The 22,885-nt window shown below is 45.1% G+C and overlaps 1 protein-coding gene across 2 annotated transcripts; it reads left to right on the forward strand.

Moving 5' to 3' along the window:
* The first annotated feature begins 8,086 nt into the window (after positions 1 to 8,086).
* On the forward strand, positions 8,087 to 18,839 carry LOC111073724 (protein turtle homolog A). Of its 2 annotated transcripts, none has more exons than XM_022366192.2 (17): positions 8,087 to 8,273; positions 9,595 to 9,863; positions 13,507 to 14,126; positions 14,185 to 14,504; positions 14,575 to 14,778; positions 14,840 to 14,991; positions 15,440 to 15,584; positions 15,671 to 15,801; positions 15,911 to 16,070; positions 16,738 to 16,907; positions 16,975 to 17,098; positions 17,158 to 17,318; positions 17,393 to 17,534; positions 17,600 to 17,723; positions 17,784 to 18,136; positions 18,205 to 18,413; positions 18,533 to 18,839. In XM_022366192.2, exons 3-17 carry the CDS (start codon positions 13,753 to 13,755, stop codon positions 18,776 to 18,778), a joined length of 3,015 nt encoding a protein of 1,004 aa, XP_022221884.2. In that variant the 5' UTR covers positions 8,087 to 8,273; positions 9,595 to 9,863; positions 13,507 to 13,752; the 3' UTR covers positions 18,779 to 18,839. The 2 variants fall into 2 exon arrangements, with proteins under 2 accessions (XP_022221884.2, XP_041447570.1); XM_041591636.1 differs by lacking the exon at positions 8,087 to 8,273 and adding an exon at positions 8,655 to 8,673.
* Positions 18,840 to 22,885: the final 4,046 nt, after the last annotated feature.

Below are 22,885 nucleotides of genomic sequence, written 5' to 3' on the forward strand. Positions count from 1 at the left end.
GGCTCACCGGCTTCCCTCCCCCAGATTGCACCTTCCACCTTCTATTTATATTTATATCGTAAAGGCGCACCACAACCCACATTCCACATCCATAGACACCCCACCAGCACCAGCACCAACACCCACCCACTCTCGCCAAAATGGCAATAAAAATATTTCGCTACAGATCTTATTCAGCTTTATTTCGCCATTTTTATTTGTTTTCGTGCTGGAGTTATGTACGAGTATGGGTGGGGGTGGTATGCCATAGCTGTGCCCCTTCTTCGCTCCCTCTGTTTGGCCTGGCTTTGTTATATTTGTTTTCCTTTTTTTCATACATTTTACAGCGTCGCTGGCGAAACCTCTTTATATGTATGTTTTGTATCTTTACGCTTGCCTGGCACTTATCCTCCTTGGTCCTTGGTCCATGCCGCCTGCCGCCCACCGCACGCCGTCTTCTGAGCCCTGCCTTCTGGCCGACTGCCTTCCACTGTCTGCTCGTCTGTCTGTCTGTCTGTACCAGGAAGCCAGGCCGTGCTCTTCATGCGATTTGTTTTTAAAAGCCGCTCAGCTGTGGCTCAAGCAACTTTCTCTTTGTTACCTTTGTTAAAACAATAAAATTATTATTATTGCTCCACATGTTGGAATTCGAGGACTTAAAATGTTGTTTCCCTGCGAGAACCCATCTTTCCCAGCGCCTCCCCATAGCCCCTTCGGCGTCTGATACTCTTATAATCATCGTCCATCATTTCTCTGGCATCTTCGCCTTGGACCCGCCCTGGGAATTTGTCATGCAATTTCATTTCTTTGTTGTGTTCGTTTCTTTCTCGTTTTGTGCCATTCAGCACCAATTTTATGTCATTTGTTGATTGTGTAAATTTCGCGTTTAGCAGGCAGCCAGCCCGTGCTGGCCTGGACCTGGACCTGGACTTTGGCTCTGTCCTCCCGGCTAGGGCTAAGGATGCTGCGGGCTCTCGTATTTGAAAGGTGCTAAAGGATTTTATGTTCGGCTTATTTGCGTTTTTAGTAGCCCAAAAAAGGCAGGCAGCTACTTATGGTCGCGATGTCCTCTCCTCTGCTCTGCTCTGCTCTCCTCGACCCTGACTTGGCTACATAAAAAATGATTTACTATATGGCGGGTCTCCCTTTATGACAAGTCGTAAATTGCATTTTATGTCGCATCTTCGCTGGCTTTTTGTCTTGCTTGCCACCCGGGCAGGGCGGAGGGCTTTCCTTTCGTTTTTCGCTGGCACTTTCATTCCCGGTATATTTGTTAATTAAGATTGAGAACGATGTGCGGCAACTGCACACAGAAATGGCCAATTATGCAACGTGTTTGCATCTGCAACGCTGCATCTCTGCATTTGCATTTGCATCTGCATCTGTAGCTGAAATAGCGAAGTCTGACTAATCCGCTGCTGCAATTGCACCAACGACCTTTCCTGGCTCAGCACCCTCCCCCTTCCCCCTCACCATGTTGCTTATTTTAATTAGACTCTGGCTGGGTGGGGGCTGAGGTGCCGGCTTTTGGGCACAAAAGGTAAGCGCAAATGTGCTGCCATCCGCTGCGGAAATAGCAGCTCCTTGAGGGCTCCTCCAGCCCCGATCCCCACCCGCAGTACATCCATCTTTGCACAGCTACTTGGCTGTGAATGCAGGTACGCGTAAGCATTTGCATTTGTATCTGTAGCTGTATCTGTAGCTGTATCTGTAGCTGTATCTGCATCTGTAACTGGGCTTCTTCGAGGAGGCCGGGCCGTGTGTGTTGTTTGTCGTCGCCTGCTTATGGAAAAGCCAGCTAGCACACAGCCTTTGCCGGGCCAAGACAAACCAGCCAAGAGATTACGAAACGTGTCACAAGTGCAGTCTGCACCTTTTTGAAGTTATGTTTAGAATGGCAGTGGACCCCCTCAGTGTGCCGCCTAATGAGTGGAATTAGAATTCAACATATGGCAAAAAAGTCACGTTTTGTGAAATTAATGATTTGGGGCGACGCCGACGACGACGACGACGTCATCCTCATTGCCTCTGACAGCCACTTGAGGCTTGATTCGTTGCCGGTTTCCTTGGAACTAGCCCCGCCCAGACACTTGCGTCTCCTCTATCACATTTCTTGCATTGCAGGTGAATACATCCAAAAAGGGGGGAACATACCTTTTTTAGGGTTTCATTCCGGTCGAATCTTTATAGCCTCGAGAAAACTCAATCAGTGCCCGAACATAGCCACAAATGAAATCTCCATTGAGGCACAATTTATTGAATGGTGGACGCAGTAAAGAAGCGTTGAAATCAAAGCCCAAATTAGATCACATTAGGCCCTAATTTGGCATCGAAAATCAGGCATAACCGGAAACGGGGCGAGTCGATATCAAAACTTGTCCCATTCATAACAATAAGCCCCAATAAATTTATAATCTGCCTACTCTGCTCTGCTTCGAGACTTCGGTCTCTAATGATGAAGTGCGATCATAAATTTTAATTCCGTTGGCAAACCTGGAAACCTGATTTGATGTAGTCTCACTTGAAACTCACTCTATGTATATGAAATTGTCACCAAATCCACGGGAATATAGGAATCTATTTCATAGAAAAATGTGATAAAAGTTTAATAAGTTCAATGGATCATAGAAAAATAGCCACATGTTTAATAAATTAAATTCAACCACAATTCTAGGAGTGGAACTTTTACTTGCTGATGATGTAGCACTATGAAATACGTTTTTGAAAGATAAGGTCGGATATTTTAACATAAATTAAAGTATTGTGTATTTTATCTAATTATCCATATGCTTGATCTGCTTCGTAGATAATTAAAGCATATATTCCTGATCAGCATCCACAGCATAGTCAAAGCCCATGACAGTCAATCCCCTCATAAAACCGCAGAGATCTACGAGATTATAAAAGCCGGCTCAACCACTTTTCGTGTCTACACACTTGTAAGTCCATACATATTATAGATAGAATATGGAAAATAAAGTTAATAATTAAATATATCTTTAATTTTTATTATATTAAGACGTTTGACGTCGGAACACTCGTCCCAAGCCAAAGCCTCTTACTCGCGGATTTCTGGCTGCCCCTGACAGATAGATAGTTAGATAAAGTTAGATATTAGACTAATATTCCAGAAAAATGAGAAATAAACTGAACTAAAGGAACTAAGAAGCTGAGGACTGGGATGTTAGTATTAGTATATGGAGAGGAGATAGGGAATTAGAAGTTGATATGATAATTAATTCAAGTATAAAATAAATAATATTTAATAAGAGCCAAACCTTACACAATCTTTATTTTTACTGCAAAGAAGGTGCAACTATATTGCAAGCTTTTCCAAGTTGTCAAGCCAAAAGAGTCCTCTTTTTTGTTCTACATATTAATATCCAGTCATGGATGACTGCATGCGATCAGGTGAATATTCCGTGTACACTTTGCCTATCCGAATCAAAATCCAATAAATTGTGTGTTTCTTCTGATTAAAACTGCTCTGCCCAATCTATCTAATAGATACACATGCTCGGTGTGTGGCTGAATAACACGCAGGCTGACAGACCGACCGTGAGGTAGAGCAGAGGGGGGCGCTGCTCTGACTCTGGAACGGGCCGAATGAAGAAATATGAGTATGCAAATAAGCTTAAAGCGCACAATCGCAATCAAAAACGACAGCAACAATAACTAGCGTAGCGGTAAAGTGTTTAGACACGCAATGTCAATAAAGTATCTTATCTGGGAACATACGTTGAGCGGGCGATGGATACGGATACGCTACGTTACGATACGATACACGTCGTGTCCCGCTCATATAAGGCACGACACCGCCGTCGCACAATGTCTGTTATGCTTTTTTTTCTCTTTCGGTGGGATATAGCGGGGAAAGGAAGGGGAAAGGAAGGGGGAAGGGGAGCCCATTCAATAATGCGTGCCTACGAATTCTGATTATACATATACATATACTTGTGCCGCACGGGTCGGGAACAGAACAAAAAAAAACTTAACAATGTCAAAGGGTTCGGTTTCTGAGCTGTGGGTCGTCGGCACCACCAGCTCTGGCTCTGGCTCTGCCTGTGGTTCTGCCCCTGGCCATGGCTCGTGCTTTGGCTGTTCTTGAGTGCTACTCAGTCTCCGCGGGAGTGTATGCGTGTGTATCTTTTTGTGTTCGCAAATGATCTTTGCATGTTTGAAAAACATTTTAGCATGCAGGGCGTGGCAAGTGCGTAACGGACAGAGGGACAGACAAACAGACAGACAGACAGAGAGACAGGCGCAGAGACGAGCATCGGCCCGTACAGACATCGAGTCGAAAATTGCAAATTGAAATGTTACAGTTAAGCACGTATTAAGCAGGGAGTCGTAGGCTTGTCCATGGCATGTGTGCACCGATAAATCGATGCGATGTATGGATTTCATTGGCATCTATTCGGACTATGAGTATCCATCCACAACAAACCCAAAGCCACCCCATCCTGCAGGGTCAAACAGGCCCGTTTCCAAAACAAAAAATCATTTCTAATAAACGTTAATGAGCCACGGCACGTAACAATCACTGCTAGCTATCAGCCGAAGCTCAGATACTCTCAGAGATACAGAAACGGCTAACACTTGGAGAAATTCATTTGTAGCTTCATTTCATTTACATTTTGATATTAATTTCAATATTAGATGATGTATTGAAAAGTTCTCACTGGAGGATTAAGACTAAACCACATTAAACTGTATCTATTTAATAAAAAATAGAAATACCTACTGTTTTAACTACTGAACATGGGTGTACATGTGGCTTAAATGTATTCTATGTGGCAACAAGCAGTACACAAATAAATATACATTTATATCGGTTCTATTATTCATTTGATCGTGTTATTTCCATACAAATTGATGGCATATTTATGAATTAGTTGTCCTCCTACAGAGCATCGCCACAAAGGCAAAGGTGAGGCGGGCTTGTGTATGGATTGTGTGAGCGAGTGTCTTCCATTGATATGTAAATTTTAATGGCCAAATAATCGCATGTATCTCCAATGTAAAAGCTTAATAAATTGATTAAATTCTTGGCTTTTATTAGGAAGTTGTCATTAAGTCATCAGCGGATGGCGGATGGCGGAGCTGCGACTAATTTGGACGCTGCTATTAATTGTTGCCTTCGACAAGCAATTCGTTAAAGACACCACTCACAAACACGCCAAAACAAAGCTAGCATTTGGCATCATACTCGTATGTAAATTGGACAGAGACGCAGTCCGGACTGGGGTTTGGTATAATAAATGTTCGGGCAGAGAGAAACACATGTAAGGCATGTAGAAATGAGATTTTAAACGTTTAAGACGAACTATAGTATGTATATGCTGCTGCTTCTGCTGCTGCTGCTGCTGGCCACAGTTTTGCACAGATATATTCTAAGGAGGAGAAGAAGGAGAACCACTGATGATGCCGTCGTTGATGAGACCCATGACGAATGGCCCGCAAATGCAAATGTAAATGGGAATGGCTACAATACACAATGGACCTGGATTTCCCAGAAATTGGTCCGCTCTAGCGCTCTCTGGCAGTTGTTCGCTCAGCGCACGCGATCTCACCGTTTCGTGTTTCCATTAGGAACCACTCACAGATACAAACACACACACACACACTAGCACACAAAGAGATGCATCTCAGTGCGGTTTGTTTACGCGGTGGAGATACATCTTGCTATTTTTAAATTGCATCCCGCATAACTTCTTCAATTCTTCTAAACATTCCGTCTACGAGTATTTCTTCCTAATTTGCTCGTTGCTCTTCTTTTTATTGAACGGCCCAGCAGTCAAAGAATATTTATTGATGATATGACCACACCTACCTATAGTATTTTATGAGCTAGCCAGCCAGCCAGCCAGCTAGCTGCATTCCCCTCCATGCCACAGCAACTGTACTGCAACCAGTCGCAGTCCCCAGTCCTAGTACCAGTGCCAGAAATAAACCACAAATCCCTAGTGCTAAGTCCAAAATAAAAGCCAAGTCAATGGGAAGTGGGAGATGCGACTGTGGCTACGGCCACGGCTACCAGGGGTATTTGGATTTAGATGTGGAATGGGATTGGGATTGAGAGTGGGTGGGGACTGGGGACTGGGACTGAGTGCACTGCCAACTCACTTGAGATTTCTCACACCTCATCCCTGTCAGACGGGGTTTTTTTTTTTTGGGAGTTGGAGTTGGAAATGCAGCTGTAGAAGGTGGGGTGGTGTGGGTGGGGTTGATGGTGCCTGGTGGGGTGGCGCATCCACGTGCCATGCTTTTGATCTGTTTAGCATACCGTGGCACATCAGAAAGTCGTAACTATTGACAAGATCTGGAGCAGCAACAGACTCGCAAGGAGAACCCGCGAAGAATTGTTCGAATCTGTTCAGATCGCGATTGAGATGGAATCGAATGCGTTTCGGGGCAGCACAGCACTCGTGTATTTGTTTGCATTAATTTGTATATGTTACTTTAACGATTTAATGCGCAGCATGGCACCGACTCGACGCGGACTGGGCAGGGAAGCGCAGGGCATCGCATCCATCGAATGGAGTTCGATTCCATTCCCCATTACCCATTCCCAGGTGATTGCACTCTCCGACGCGGATTCGTTTGGGTGGCCGTGCACCCGGACCACACCACACCACACCACACACCACCACCCCTGTCCCCTGTCCGTGCCACAGCCATATCTCACAGCCTCGATCTACAAAAGTCGATTCGGGGGCGCTGTGGGGCTGGCGCAAATTGCTCGTGTGTTTTCTTCCTTCACTACTTCCTTGCCATATCAAATTGTGTGGATATTGCGCATCAATCACTTGATAAAAAACAACAGTGCCGCGCTCACATGATGAATAACATCTGGCCGAATCAGAATTAAGGCCCAATGTTTTGCGCTAAATAAAAATACGAGTGCCGGCAGAAGAGTATATGGAAATCCACTTGAAACGCTGCGCCAACTTACGGACTTGGCCCGTCACAGAATAAACATATTGATTGATAAGTGAATTATTCGTGGAAGCCATGGATGTTTGCATTAATTAATTTTGAATTGGCAAATGAAGGAATTATCTTGAATAACATATCCCCCATCCCCCATCCTACATCCTGCTCCAATATTATTTTATTGTCATTGCTTTATTTTAGGCGAAATATTGAAATTGTAAAAAAAAGAGGCAAATAAAATCATTACATTTTTACACTCGAACAAATATATACATGCATGTACTGTATGTTTATAACAACACCAGCAATAGTTAATAGAAGCCCCTGTAGCTCCCTATCTAGCCATTATGCATAGTATGGTCCGACAAGTAATCGTGTCTAGCCGTAGTTATCCTAACAGCATGAGCTTTTATTGCTCTGTACATATACTATTAAATTAGTTAGTTGGGGTCAATGATACACTGTTCCATCAATGTTGCTCACCGCGTGTAATAAAATCACATAAAATACTACCTGGCAAAGGTTTATTTTCGCTTCTAGGTAAGCTTTTAAATATAAATGAAAATCTGTAACATTATTCATTATATTTTTTGCTTTCTCCCGATTTTTATATCTTATTTAATCAATTTTACTACGGCACATAGTATGTATTTCCTATCTGCTTTTTCCGTTACCTTTTCCTATTTATGTATATTTTCCAGGGAATTTGAATAACACCACCAATAATTTGTAGAAACAATTAGTTATCGGGTAAGCAGAGTGTTTCAGTCGAGTAATCGTGTCTAGCTCTAATTACTTTTACAGCGACAACTTTTATCGCCAGTCGCTGGGAATATCTCCACTTTGATGCGAAATCTTCACGCATAAATGACCAGCATGGGTGGATAGGGAGGGTGGTGGTAAATTTGTCAGTTTTCGTTTTGTTGTCAGCTTTTTGTTGGCTTTAAAGATTTGCCATAGTCCGGCCTACCATTTACGATATTCCCCAGTTCGAATATCGTGTGCCAAGTTTCGAGCGAGCGCACGAACGGCGCTCTCTTCGGATTCGCCGCTCTGCTGGTCGCTGCTGCTCTCTTCGTCTCTTTGCTTGGTTCGAAGCGGAGTTCGAATTTCGAAAAGAAATCAAAGCAGACAACGCAACGACTACAACTCTGGGCATTCTTCGGGCGAAGCTATAACGGTACACAAGTTGCTGTCGGAAAACGGAAAACGCGAGCGTCCCAAGTGGAAATGTAGCCCAATCCGTTCGCTTCGGGGTATCCATCTAAAGCGGCCCTCGCACACACACAAACGCAAAAACACACGCTCGCACTTTCGGGCTCGCACCACTACAGGCGCCTCCGTGTGTCTTCGTATCTGTGAGTAGAGCGCTTGCACAGGTGTTGGTGTTGGTGCCTGGCATTGTATTCGGATACAGGATTTGCTGAAGTGCTTAATGAAACCATCGAGAGTGATAAATGCAAATGATTCATTAATACCAAACGTATCCAATGACCAAAGTGCGCTGCCAACCATCCAACTGAGTCCTGAGTCCTCGTACTCTCGTACTCGTATTCGTACTTGTAGTGTGAAAGAGTCTGTCGACTCGAACGACTCGTTCGGCTTGCCGGTATTTTTGCAGCATCGAATCGAATCGAATCGAATCGGTAACGGAAATCAAAACCAAAAATTGAAGCCGCAACTCAATTGCATTACCTGATGGCACACAAGGATTACATTACCCCAAAAACTCAACTCGAATAAATTCTGTGAAAATCTGTAACTATCGGAAATCAGTACGAGTGTAGAACGCGGCTGACTTTGAAAATCGCTTTATAGTAATTCCCTTGCCCCTGTACCACTCGAAACCAATCCGCTCCACTCCACTCCACTCCACAACACTCCAACCCACTCCTCTCCACTCTACACTCTCCACTCCAATCTGCCTCACTCGACAGGCTCATTGCTCGGTTTGTGGTGCCGCTGTCGCTGTCGTTCTCACAGGCGCTGCCGTGCCCCGACTTCGTCGATAATTGGAATTTACGACTGTGGCATAAAAAAAAAGGAGAGCACAGGCACAAGGATATAGCCCAGGCACGGGCACTGGCACGGGCTTCATTCAGAGCCTCTTCCCACTCAAGGCTTGTCCTCGCCACTGTTGTTGTTTGGTGACTCCGACTCGTCCCGTCCCTACTCCTACCTACCCTACCTACTCCTAAGCAGCAGCAGTAGCAGGAGCCCAATCCTAGTCAGCCCTTCGATAGTGCCGTGTAAATATTTTTGTGTCCTCGCTCGGAGTGTGGGCACTGTGCTGTGCAGTGCGGTGCGGTGCTGTGTGGTTCAATTGGCCTGTCACCGGCAGGCGCGCTGATTTGTTATGGTAATAGTTGTCAAAACGAGAGAGATTCGAGAGATCTTTAGTGGCACTTGATTACACTTGGCAACATGACAAATGTATTGTGCGCCGTATTGTGTGCGGATAGTGTGCGCTTAACGAAATCGAAACTGAGCTGAGCTGCGGACAGACGGACAGATGGACAGAGGTGTGAACGTAAATCCGAACCAATTAAGAGTGCAATCAGAGTGAATAGGGAAGAGACGGCAGGGCAGTCGTAGTCCGAGTGTTGTTGTTGGCTCGTTAAGAAGTTGCCAGTTAGCTTGCTCGTTTCATTGAAACATCTATCTCTGGTTTCATCGCAGCTCCAGCTACAGCTACAGCTCCCAGCTCCAGCGCAGTGGAGACGGCGTGTCTGGGCCTCATTAGAAGACTGGCTAGCTGGCCCAATCGAAATCGGAATAAAATAAAACTAAGCAAAAACCAAACAAACCAAAACAGAACACAGAAACAAAAAAAAGATAAAGCAAAAGAATGAAATAAAATAAAATAAAATAAAAACAGTGGATCCATTAAGGCAGAACAAGATGGAATATTGAATGGAATCATTTGCTATATGCACATACATTAGCAGGTGAGTTATCTGGCCGCCTATTGCCACGAAATTTATGCCCATGCATATCTGCATAATCGCAAATTAAGCTACATAATTAATAAGCCAAGAGGAAACCAAACCCAAACCCAACCTCACCTCGCCGCTGTCACTGGGCGTTGATGTAGCACTTTGGGGAGCTATCTGCTTGCTGGCTGCCTTCTGGCAGCTTTTTATAAGTCATACTACTGCCAGTAAATGGGTGTATATGCAGTATGTATGTGTGTGTAGCTGAACGTGCCACTGCGTTCCGAAAAGTATCGATGTCTGTAATCTTAATTAGCAACACCACAGCAACCGGCAACAGGCGGGCAGGCAGCAGGCAGCAGTAACCTGCCCAGCGCCAGGCACTCGAGCTTGGGGCCCCAAAAACATCTTTTAGCATTTTAAGCATGGCGTATACACTTTTCAGTGTTTTTTCTCCGTTTTTTGCCCCCACCCGTGTGTCTCTCAACGAAGTCACATAACACTGAAAGCCGAAACCGGTTTCGGTTGATTTCTTGTCATATTTTGTATAGAAGCTAAGGCTAAGGTGTTTTGTACAAATGGCCAGCAAACCAAACAAACTAAAGTCCGCAGCCGCTCATAACCGGCTGCCCATCAAAGAGTTATTTATACCCATTAAAACATGAAGCACTCCTTAGGGAAAAACACACACACACACACCCCTCGCACGAGACAATCTCCTCTCTATGGTTAGTTGTGCGAGTAGTTCTGGGGCGGAGAAGGAGACTCTGGAGTGCTCTGGCCCAGCTGGTACTCACATGCAAATATCTTTGATCTGCTTTCGGGCTAAAAAATTCGCACCTCCATGTGAGAACAGAGCCCCCATGGGGGGCCCCTCAGATGAGTGCATAAGAAATCAAGTTTACGACTTCTGCGGATGGTACAGGGAGCAGGCGCTTTAATTGCTTCCATTAGAAATCGCTTAGCACCCCAAATGGCGACCAGGAGTAGGTAAATTTAATTACAAATTACAAGTGTGAATTTAAATTCCATTTAAGCCATTTGAGGTCTCGAGTTTACCTGGTTTTTATTCTCTGCGACACCTTCAATCAGACAAACAATCGGCCAGAATCGCTTTGTTTGCGTTACATTGGCTTTTTGTGCTGCATTGTCCGCGCTGGACGCATAATTTTATTATTTTTGTAAAGTAAAACGAAAATAAATAATTAATAAATCAACGCATCTATTGTTTGTTCTCTGTCGCAATAAAAATAGATAAAAACTAATGAATTTGAAATGAGCAGGAATTCAAGTTCATTGAGATAACCGGTTTGCTTTGGTGCGGTGTCGCTGCGATCGGTTTGTCCAGCATTCGATACATTCATTGGTTTGGAATGACCAAAAACTGGCCAACAGTCGGAGAGATACTCGTAACACAAGGCCTCCAAATGCCCTTTCAAATCTATCAAAATATTTCTTGACCTATCCCCTCAACCACGCCTGCTCTACGGCAAAATTATAGTCTTTTTTTCAAAGAAGTAAATAATGCTATGGGAATTACTTTTAGGCTGCTATAACAAATTATTGAAAATAAAAAAAAAACATAGAAGGAAAAGCAAATATATTAAACATAGATTTAGCATTCAATTGATTTAAATTCTCCAAAACTAAACAGAGACTTTACGCCGAACTAGATCTATCGGCTGAAAGTTTAGATTAATAAATAAATAAATAAATAATAAATTACTAATATGTTAAATTTATGTGAAGATAAATATGAAGTATACCTTTAATATTCATAATCTAGAAACGAACCTAATTTTCATAAAGAATTAACCCAGGCTAGAGATAAAATTAATGATAAAGATGTACTACCCTTGGCAAGGGTATCATTTGTAAAAGAGACCCAGCCCTATGGCCATGCCCATTGCCGCAGATGTTTCTGTATCTGTTTCTGTATCTGTATCTGTGGGCCAGACTCAAGTTTGGGCCAAGTGTTTTGTCTATCACATTCATAGGCAAATTGTGGACGGCATATTTACGAGCAGCATTTATTGACGTTGTTGTTGGTTATTTTTTTTTTTTTTTTGGTTGGGGGGAAATGGAATATTGTAATAATTAATTAAGTTATAACATTAAAAGGCCATAAAGGGGCATTATGGCAATAACTTTGAGTGGACGCATGAGCATGAGCTATGCCCAATGCCTGGAATCTCAGATATTCGTTCGTTACGAACAGACCCATAACTCTTTTCTCTTTTGTTATCAGGGCGCAGATCTGGCCATATGCTGATGCGACAGCCTTTTACCCCAGGCAGCTTCTGCCTCTGACAGATTCCGGCCATCATCATCATCTTTTACGACTATGACTGACCAGGCCAATCATGGTTACTTTCCTAACCAGAATCTGCCCAAAACACTCGCACTCTGCAGGCCTCGCTCTGTCTCTGTGCGAATGATTTTGTCAGTTGTGAGTTTTGGCTTAGTTCTGTTTGGTTTTGGCCATACGAGCCATGTGCCAGATAAATGACTTCACATTTTTAAAAATATTACGTTGATAGCCTGAGATTGAGCGTGCCGTGCCGGAGAGCACCTTCGAGTCTACTCGAAGTCATTGACGAGTCAACCGAGAGAATGCGTCATGAATGCCGACCCGGCCATGAGCTCAGAACCCCATTCTTTGCATGGCTAGAAATATGAATACATGTAGAAGATGGCATTTGCCGAGACTACTTACTGTTGCCCCGGCAGCAAATAAAACTGTTAGAATCACTTATTTGGCTATTTAAGAGACTCACAGGAGAGAATCGCTAGAACCGTGTGGGAAGTGTTGATCCGATACCCGGGCATTGTTCTCGAGCATACTTTTGATTTATTGGCGAAATGAGTGGAATTGACAGCGGTTATTAATTGTGGCCACGCACACAATGGACGCGCTGGACAAGACAAACAATCACATATTTAAATGAATGCCCTTGGAGCTGGCCAAATGAAGTTTGACTGAGCATTTGGATCTGGGCAGAATAGAATGCCTTGGGGTCATATTCGTATGCTTGTCGAGATAATTAGCCCTCCATGCGACGAAATTTACCCAAACGCCTCAAGGTATGCAGCACAATCTACAGTGGATTAGAAATGTTCGGTTCCCTATTCATTATCTCATACTGTGCCGGCCATGCTGGGTGCCGCTCAAATGAAGTGTGAATTAAATACCTCAAATGGACAATTTATTGAATAAACAGCATACATATAATACTAATACCTACTGTAAAGCTTATTTGTCACAAAAAATTCGGAAATCTGTGAAAAATAAACCTCTTTCTGCCTTTTTGATGAAGCGTACACATAAATATTTCAAATGTTTGTCTGCACAAATATTTGAATTGGATTACATTTTATTGTAGTTGGAGTTGTACGACTGTATGTTGTATGCATTTTATTATAAATTCAGAAATATACGAGTCCCAGCTTCCAGTTTATTAGATCTGTGTGTGTGTGAGAGATGAGAATATTTATCAAACAGACAGAAACAGGCAGACATTTAGTAGAGTAGGAGAAAAAGAAAAAGGAAAATGCCATGGTAGAAATGAACTCATAAAATATATGTATCTGCCATATTTGCTTCTGAATGGAACTTCACTTGCTATCCACTAATGAATTGAATTATTGCATTGTGCAGCCGAAGGACAACCCAATCATCCTCGCGCTACTCGACTCGACTCCACTCCACCTCTACCTCCACTGGCTGGGCGTGCTAGTGCATGGCGGCCATCTCGACTCCGGGAAACATGGATGAAAATGCGATAAGCACTTGATAAATATGAGCAGAGGCATCGCCGGAGGCAGAGACAGAGACAGACACCGAACAGAGTCTTAACAAGCGACAACTTTCAGTAAACAAGAAAGCAAAGAGCAGAATCATATCATGCATCCCGAGGCAACGATCGATATAATGTGCCAGCAGCTCAAGGAGCCACATCCACATCCACAAGCCAGCCGCTGGCAGCGACTGAAGCTGCATTACTCGCTCCCCTGGAGCCTTGGCATTGGCATTGGCATGGGCCCATTGCTGATGCTGATGCTCCTGCTGGTTATGCTGGAGACCTGCCAAGTGCGGGGCTCCTACCTAGAGCCCGACGAACTTATCCAGGAGCTGGATCGACCGGTGCCGCTGACATCGGTGCAGGGTGTGCTGGGCCGGCAGGCCATGCTGCCCTGCGACATCTCACCGCTGGAACGCGACGACGCCGTGTACATGGTGCTCTGGTTCCGCGAGGGCGATGGCGAGCCCATCTACAAGTGAGTGAAGGGTGTGAAGGCGAAGCCTCGCACTGGGACTCACCATATTTCATTGCAGCTTCGATGTGAGGGGGCGGCAGTTTGGCCAGGCGCGCCTCTGGTCCTCGCCGCTGGCCTTCGGGACACGCGCCCACTTCAGCAGCACCACCCACCCCGCGCAGCTCAAAATTGACAACATACGCATCGAGGACGAGGGCGTCTACCGGTGCCGAGTCGATTTTCGAAATTCGCCCACGAGGAATCTGAAGATAAATCTAACTGTCATCGTGCCCCCAGACAGACCCATCATCTATGGCCAGAACAGGCATGAAAAGGCCAGCAATGTGGAGTCCTTCAACGAGGGCAACGATATTGTCCTCTCCTGCGAAGTCTCAGGCGGTAAGGTCCCTCCCTCCTTTCTCCCCGCTCCCATTGAATGTGCTTATTTCTATGTTGCGTGTGTCTGCAGGTCGACCGCGTCCCAATGTCACATGGTACTTGGACAACGCGGCCATCGACGAGTCCTTCGAACAGCGGCCCGATGGCAAGACCATCAACCACCTGTCCTACCCCAATGTGGGCCGCCAGCATCTCAACTCTCGCCTTGTGTGCGTGGCCAGCAACACGAACCTGACGCCACCCAACAACAAGGTCGTCATCCTGGACGTGAATCGTAAGTGGCAGCACAGTTTGGCCATGGATTTACTCTTACGTACGTTTCGTTTTGCTTCCAGTTAAGCCCATGGCCGTGCACATACTCACCAAGGATCGATTCGTGTCCGCCGATCGCACCTACGACATTGAGTGCAAGAGCTCGGGCTCCAAGCCGCCCGCTCTCATCAGCTGGTGGAAGGGCAGCAAGCAGCTGAAGAAGCTCACCAAGAATGTAAGTTTCACTTCCAACACCATTCCATTCCAGCGCCACTCCATTCTGTTCCAGCACCATTTTATTTCATTCCGTTCTGTTTCATTTCGTTTCGTTCGCTTCGCTTCGATTAGGGTTAAGTTAAGCGGAGCTGAACTCATTTCGCATGCACAAAGTCTTGGGCTCATTAATTAAACACACATTAATATTCAACGGGTATATACAACACTATGTACGAGTGTGTTTGTATGTACTTATGTAGAAGAGGATATGCGTTTGCTTATAATTGCCACAATTTTCGTTTTAATTTTCGCTCAAGTCTCGCTCCTACTTGGCCTTGGCCTTTTCTATCGTTTCTTTTTTTTTCTGTTCGCTTCAATCCGTTTCCTTTTCCGTTCCTTTTCTTTTCTTTTGCTTTCCGTTTCATTATTCATTTCCTAATGGACTCTGTTTGCGTTTCTTTTTTTAGTTTAATGAACCCGATAATCAATCTCTAAGTATACTGACGTTTACGCCCGGACGCGAGGACGATGGCAAATATTTAACATGTCGGGCAGAAAATCAATTCATCGACGGCAGCGCCATCGAGGACAAATGGCGTCTCATTGTCCACTGTAAGTGCAGAAGGAGCCTTTTCAGACAAAAGGAGAGAGGGTGAAACTTAATTGGGAAAACATATCTCTGCTCTCCACACACACAGACCAGCCCACAACGACGCTGAAGATTGGCTCATCCCTGAACCCGGACGACATCAAAGAGGGCGATGACGCGTATTTCGAGTGCGTCGTTCAATCGAATCCCAAGCCCTACAAGATGTCCTGGTTCCACAACGTAAGCGCAAACTTAATATTTATCCTTTTGATGAGCTCACCACTCACCTGCGCAACCTCTGTGCCATCCGTATGTACATCCATCCAACTGCAATGTATCGCATATCTAGGGCAAGGAGCTGCAGCACAACATCTCCGCCGGCGTCATCCTCTCGGATCAGTCGCTGGTGCTGCAGAGCGTCTCACGTGCCTCGGCCGGTGACTACACTTGCCTCGCTGTCAACTCTGAGGGCAAAGGCCCAAGTAATCCGGTCACATTGCGCATACGCTGTAAGTAAACGCTAGCCAAATCCCCGACCGTCTCGGCCCCATCCCCATACCCATACCCATTCTCATCCCCATCCCCTATGAACCATGCCCAAAGTCACCAAAGTTTGGCTTTGAACTAACGTCTATGTAATTTCCAATTTAATCCTTGAGTTTGAATGGCTCTTAATGTATTTAGAGTGGGGGCTTCGCCTTCCACTGCCCTGTGTGTTCTGGCCCAAAGCCAAAAACAAAAGCCCAGTAGGTGTGTCAGCTACACCATGCCATGCCATGCTCAGACCCACTTCCATGCCCTTTCCCTCAGCCCACACAGCCCACTCAGCTCACGTTAATGACCAAGATTATGGCGCAATGAATGCATTGCCTTGGCACTGGTACTGGCACTGGCACTGGCACTGGCACCGGCACCGGCACCAAATGATATTCCAAATGACCAGAAGAGCAGGCACAGGGCTTAGACAGCAGGCGGCAGGCGGCAGGGCAGGGCCGGGATTGCAGTGGCCAAATGTTTGAGCCAAATTCGAAATTAATTCAAGCCAGTTTAAAGACCGACTGTTGGCTGGAACGCTGGCACGGGCGCCGCCTGCATATTGAGATTCATTCTGGGCCACCCTAACAGGGCATTAAATATTTCAATAAGTGTTCTAATTATTTATTCGACTCCGCGCAGACGCCCCCATCTGTGCTACCGACCACGAGGAGCTGCTGGGCGCCTTAAAGCACGAGACACTGCCACTGAAGTGCGAGGTGGACGCCTCGCCACCTGCCGACTCCTTCCACTGGACCTTCAACTCGTCGGGGGAGCAAACCGAGCTGCCCGCTCGCCTGCACTCCACTGAGGTAAGCCACGAACTTAATTGAGTTGTTAGTGGTCGCTCCACGCTATCGATACGCTCCCCTTTTGCAGACGGGCATGTCGCGACTGAACTACACGCCCAGCACCGACCTGGACTACGGCACAATTTCCTGCTGGGGCAAGAACTCCATTGGCATGCAGAAGAGTCCCTGCGTCTTTCAAATTGTGGCCGCGGGTAAGCAACTAACCGACCAGGCCCCACACTATCCGGACTCAACATAACTCTATCCGCAGGTCGGCCCTTCCCACTGCAGAACTGTTCGGTGACCAATCAATCGGTGGACTCCCTGCAAGTCGACTGCATCGAGGGATTCGACGGCGGCTTGCCCCAGGGCTTCATGCTGGAGCTGGTCGAATTGAACACCCTGCGATTGGCCAGAAATATCACCGTATCGGTAATATCTTAAAACTCCAACTTAACATGTTACATTTTTGGTACCATTCGGAATTGCTTCTCCATTTTATGCAGCACACCCCGGTCACGTTTATCATTGACAATCTGGACCAGGCTGCCACCTACCGGATGGTGATATTCGCTGTCAATGCCAAGGGCCGCTCCGAGCCCACCATAATCGATGACATCAACTTCAAGGGAGTGGCCAAGTTCACGGGTGAGAAGATGAGCCTGCCTCCAATTGGCATTTGGCCTGTAAATAATTTAATTGTGGATCCGCAGGTGCCTCGACGGGTCTCTCCATGCCGCTGTCGCCGTTCCTTGCCGGCCTGACCCTCTTCTGTGGCCTCCTCTTTGCCATCTTCTGCATAATGCTGGCTGCCATCTACCGGAGGTTCTCGAATCGGTGCGTTGGCTAATGGCTAATCGGTGTGGCTTTGCACTAATGACCTCATTTAAATTGCAGGCGCACCGACAACAACCTGAAGGTTGCGAAGCACACGCAGCTGAGCATTCCGGCGGACTGCCAGCTGGACCCGCTGCATCCGGGCGTGCACAGCGGACAGCCGGAGCAGGGGAGCAACCACCAGCCGCACCACAGCCTGCTGCCCCTTAATTGTGATAATCGCAACGCGGTCGACTGCGCCAACCTGGGCGAGGTGAGCGTCGGCATGGACGGCGTCAAAGGGAGCTCACCCATTGGCCTGGTGGCCCTGGGCAGCGAAACGCTGCGTTCGACGGCCCGGACCCGGCACAGTCCGCTGACCGATCAGCTCGATATAGATGACACAGATCCCGATGTTATACCAAATCAGTATGGTAAGTGCTGGTCATTCATGGTCCTGTTCCTTACTGTTCCTTGAGTGAGTTCCTTCCTTCGTCCTTAGAAAAACGTCCACTGAAGAGTCTGGTGTCGCCACCGGGCTTTGCCAGCCCCTCGACTCGCCTCATGCAGCGCGACTACGTCCGGGAGACAGAGCTGGTGAAGGGCAGCTGCGAGACAGTGGGCGCAGCGGAGGGCCTGTCCAGCATTGGTCTGATGAGCAGTTCCGGCAACGAGGTGCTGCACTACACCTTTCGGCCCAGCAAGCAGCTCGTGAGTATCCCAAAAGGGAAAGGGGATCGGTGGTTTATGGGCTTGGATCTGGTTTTTCTATCATGGTGTCATCTCTGGTTTCCCTTCTCTCTCTCTTTATCCCGCTTTCGCCTGAACAGAGCTATGCGACGCTCAATAGGAAGGGCATAACCACCTGCAGTCCGCCGCTGGGCACGCAGAACTATAGCGTGAGCACATCGACATCGACGCCCTCATCCTCATACCATCTAACACCGCAGCCCATGGAGGTCAGTCTGCTCAGTCCGAATCATCCATCGGTGACGTCCTCGCTGAGCGAATACCGATTTCGAACCGGTCCCGAGATAGTCACCACTTCCAATCGCATACAGGAAAGTTGTATATAAATTTCACACACACACATGCACCTATACATACATCAAATGCTACATACCATAGCCGTATACATACACACATATATATATATATATAATATACTTACTTCTGAGTGTACAAAAACAAAAGCAAACAAAAAAAAATATTATCGAGTGCAAAAGTGAATCTGTATTAATACATTGATATCGTACCGTACCGTAACGCAACGTAACGCAACGTAACGTATCGAATAACGTATCCTAGCAGCTAGACGTATGTATGTATTTATGCGCATGGTTTGAGGAAAGACTTCTCCTAGCTCGTAAGCATCTCTTGTGTACTTAATGCATTCATCATCGAATCAATGCCAAATGTGTAGACGAATACACTCGTTTTTTTGTAAATAATCGTTGTCATCTGTTGTTGTACCTACGTATGTATGTGTAAGTCTAATACCGTGAACCTAAAACTGCAACTGCGACGGAAATCGAAACAGAAACATTCTGGCAGAGCAGAAACAAACGAAACTACTTCTAAAGAACATATCGTTTATCGTTTTACCTAATGCCATATCCCGCATATCCCCCATATCCACCCATCCTATATGTATATGACATGAGATTCCAAACGCTGTCCAACTTAACATATCGCCATAGACATCCTAAAAAGAACTGCGCTCCCGCCTAACATTTTGCTTGAAACAGGCTAAGCTAACACGCTTTACCCCGGGTCGGGGTCTCGAGGGGATCGAGGTAAATGTTGTGCGCCATAGCCAAACAACCCCAACTGAGCAAACCGATTGCAACTAATTTACGCCATAATATATATAAATAAACCTATATATACTTGTATCCATTTAATCTGAACAGGACCTGCACTCTTCCAGACCCGGCAGAGTTCTGCGGGAGTCGCATTTGTGAGAATATCATGTCCATATCCTCTATGAAAGTATTACCTATTGATTTTCAATTTGATTAACTGAAGAGTGTTTAAGTGTAGCTACTACCACATACTTGTATTTATCTAGGACTAAGTAGCGCTAAGTGTCGCCCTAAGTGAAATGTAAATATATGATTTCTCGTACATATGCATATACATATACATAAACATACATAGAACCATGCTTAGAGCTCGCTTGTCAAGAACTCGCAAAGGTAACGCGCGGAAGAACTGAACGGAAACAAAAACAGAACAGAGCTCCGTGAAACTGACTCGATAAATGTACATAAATAGTTCATAAATAATTGTGAGAGAAATATGTTGTTCGCTTCTATGTATGTTGTTGCCCCAGCTAGGAGTTAATTAAGCAATTATAATATAGAACAATTGCAAGGCCACACATCCACACATCCAAACATGTGCACATCTTCGGCAAGATCCGAGGTGGGATTGTCTTTTCCACATTTCCTCGCCTCAATTATTCTGCGGAAGAGAGTGAAAGAGCAGCTGTGTTCTGCCCCACCTGGACCGGACGGCTTTCCAGCATTGAGGATGATATATGTACTTATACTTATAAATCTGTGTGTGTATGTATGCTAGAGAGTTTCTGCCAAGAAGTACACCTAAGCTCGAAGCGTAGGCGCGCAGGAGATATACAAAACAGAAAACAGAAAACAGAAATGCAAAGATTAGTATAATTTGTCAAACATAGTTTTTGTAACTATACGTATTAGGAGAAATATTAAATACAATTAAATTATAACTACATGGATGAATCACATTGCGTTTCACTGTTCTGTTGGACCACCGCCGCTTTAATAAGCACTTGGGCAGCAGGAGGTATTGCGGACACGAACCTAACTCCTGCGGCACTAGTACTTAGGAAAGCAAACCGCCAAACTGCATCACATATATACTGATGGTAAGTACTCAAATTATACTCACCCTTGATCTCCCGTTCAGTGTTCAGTTCTCGTGACCCCTGACCCCTCGTGATCACATCAATTAGAAGGGCTCTTTCGGAAATACTTTCTTCTGCTGGTTCGTTCTGCTGGATCGGTGGGAGTGACATCACAGAATCCATCACAAATTGACAGCTTGAAGCATCCATCCGTTCTGTAATGTATTCTGAACTATGCACTTTATCGTTTAGTCTTGAGTTATTAATATCTATAAACGATACTTAACCTTCTGAGGCAGCTGTGTCATCCATCCATCCATCTGTGTACAATCTCCTGCAAATAGTACATTTTTCTACCCTCCCCAAAAATAGAAATATACGAGTATTGCTGCCCCTTCCTTTCACTCGGTTTTCGTTTGCTTGCGCGTGTAGCTACATATGTATGTATGAATGTATGCATGTATGTAGATGTGTATCATTGCAAGTCATATATGGATGGCATATTGCTGTGGCTAGTAACCTCTTGCACATAATACATAAGTTTATTAAATTTAAATTGGCTTAATTGACCCTCATTCGTTTTCCGTTGCCCGTTGCCCGATGTCCGATGCCCGTATTCGCCGACAGCGTTCAAATTTACTCCGTGACAGACGACAACGACCACGTCGTTTCTGCTCTGCCTCTGGGATCTGGTACTGGTTCTGGTTCTGGCTTTGCTGGCCCTGTCTGTATTGTTGCCTTCATTGCTGGAGCATTCAAAGTCAATTGAATTTAAACGAATAAAAATACACACAATGCGAATGTGTAGAAGCAGTCTTATTGTCGCTGCTCTCGGTTATGAGTGCGGCTGCCGCTGCTGCAGCCTACTACTGGGGCAAGCGTCAAGTACTTGTCAAAAAAAAAAATAAAGCAACAAAAATGCCACAGCAGGCACAAAACTCTCGTATGTGCAACAATTTGTCGGCACAAGATGCACAAACAAAGTACAATAAACAGCTGCCTGAATGCATTCATCAGCTAAATTAGAATATACATAGATTAATCAGAGCACAATAACACTTAGTTAAGTGAATCCAATAGCAGCAACTGTGGCAATTGTCGTTCTCAGAAATCTGTTGCACTTCCTGAGTGGCATTAACTGCATCCTTTGTTCCGACTCAACTACAATATAGGCACACTGATTTCATTTCATATTTTCTATTCTAAACAAATCGGATAACTGATTCGTCTATATTTTAATCTGCATTTGAATGCCTAACATGTTACTATTTCAGTGAATGCAAATATTAGTGATTGCGACATGTCTTTTCTTTTATAAGTTTTGCATACACAATAAGAATTCTATAAGAATGTAAGCCTCCATCATTTTCACAGGAATACTTGTACAACTTTTTCCGAACTAAGAATTGCTAGCATAATAAAAATATTTGTGTTGCTATTCGGCTGTTTTGAAGGCAAATTAAATTATATTCCACTCTTCTAACTAAGGGCACAAATGTTGTATTTTGCTGCACTTATGTATAAAGACACTAAGCTCCATTCCCTTGGCCATAATGCACGGAAAGACAATGCATATATATTGTACATATTTGCGGAATAACATTAAGTTAATGAACAATTTCAGAGCGGAGATAACGTAAATAATGTGAAAACATTTCGCATTTCATATCATACATACTTATTTTTGCATTCCGGAAAAACGGAGAATCGGAGAGCGTTGAGAGAGTGGGCGATCCGCACGCGAGGGAGTGTAGAGTCATCGTCATCCATTATATAGCTGGTGTCGCCGCCGCTGCACAGCTCGACAGCGAAAACGTTGATTACGATTATCGCGCCTTCGAAGGGGTCTTAACCCCCGTTCGGAGAATTGACCAGCGCCAGCAGTCGCTGTTTCCAGCATACATATGTATGTACATAAGTATGTATGTACTCGTATACAAATTTAATTATAATTTATATGTACTTCAATGTTCGTTCAACAGCAGGAGTAAAAGTGTGTGGTGTGTGGCACATTTTTATATTATTATTTTATTTTATTTTTTTATTTTTTTCGTGTTGGTTTTCCGAGTAGAGGCGCGTCCCATGCACAGATCCATCCGAGATCTGGGATGCGAGATCGGAGATCTGAAGTCCGCGGCTGAGCGCGGAGAACTTTTCCGCTCGAGGGCGATTCCACAACTGATTTGTGCAGTGATCGCGTGGACAGTCGTTGGATTTTTGAAAATAACCATCAATTCATTGCCGAGCGGCTCGCCGTCCGATCCGCTCTCTGTATGGGTGTGGTGTGTGGTGTGCTCGA

This window comes from Drosophila obscura, unplaced genomic scaffold (genome assembly GCF_018151105.1).
Source record: "Drosophila obscura isolate BZ-5 IFL unplaced genomic scaffold, ASM1815110v1 contig_150, whole genome shotgun sequence".
Classification (NCBI taxonomy): domain Eukaryota; kingdom Metazoa; phylum Arthropoda; class Insecta; order Diptera; family Drosophilidae; genus Drosophila; species Drosophila obscura.

Excerpts from the sequence above, each read along its gene's own strand:
- LOC111073724 (XM_022366192.2), top strand. The coding sequence starts at position 13,753 with ATGCATCCCGAGGCAACGATCGATATAATGTGCCAGCAGCTCAAGGAG. Across the intron at positions 16,071-16,737 it reads GGTCACATTGCGCATACGCT|ACGCCCCCATCTGTGCTACC; the intron begins GTAAGTAAACGC and ends GACTCCGCGCAG. Across the intron at positions 17,535-17,599 it reads GGGAGTGGCCAAGTTCACGG|GTGCCTCGACGGGTCTCTCC; the intron begins GTGAGAAGATGA and ends GTGGATCCGCAG.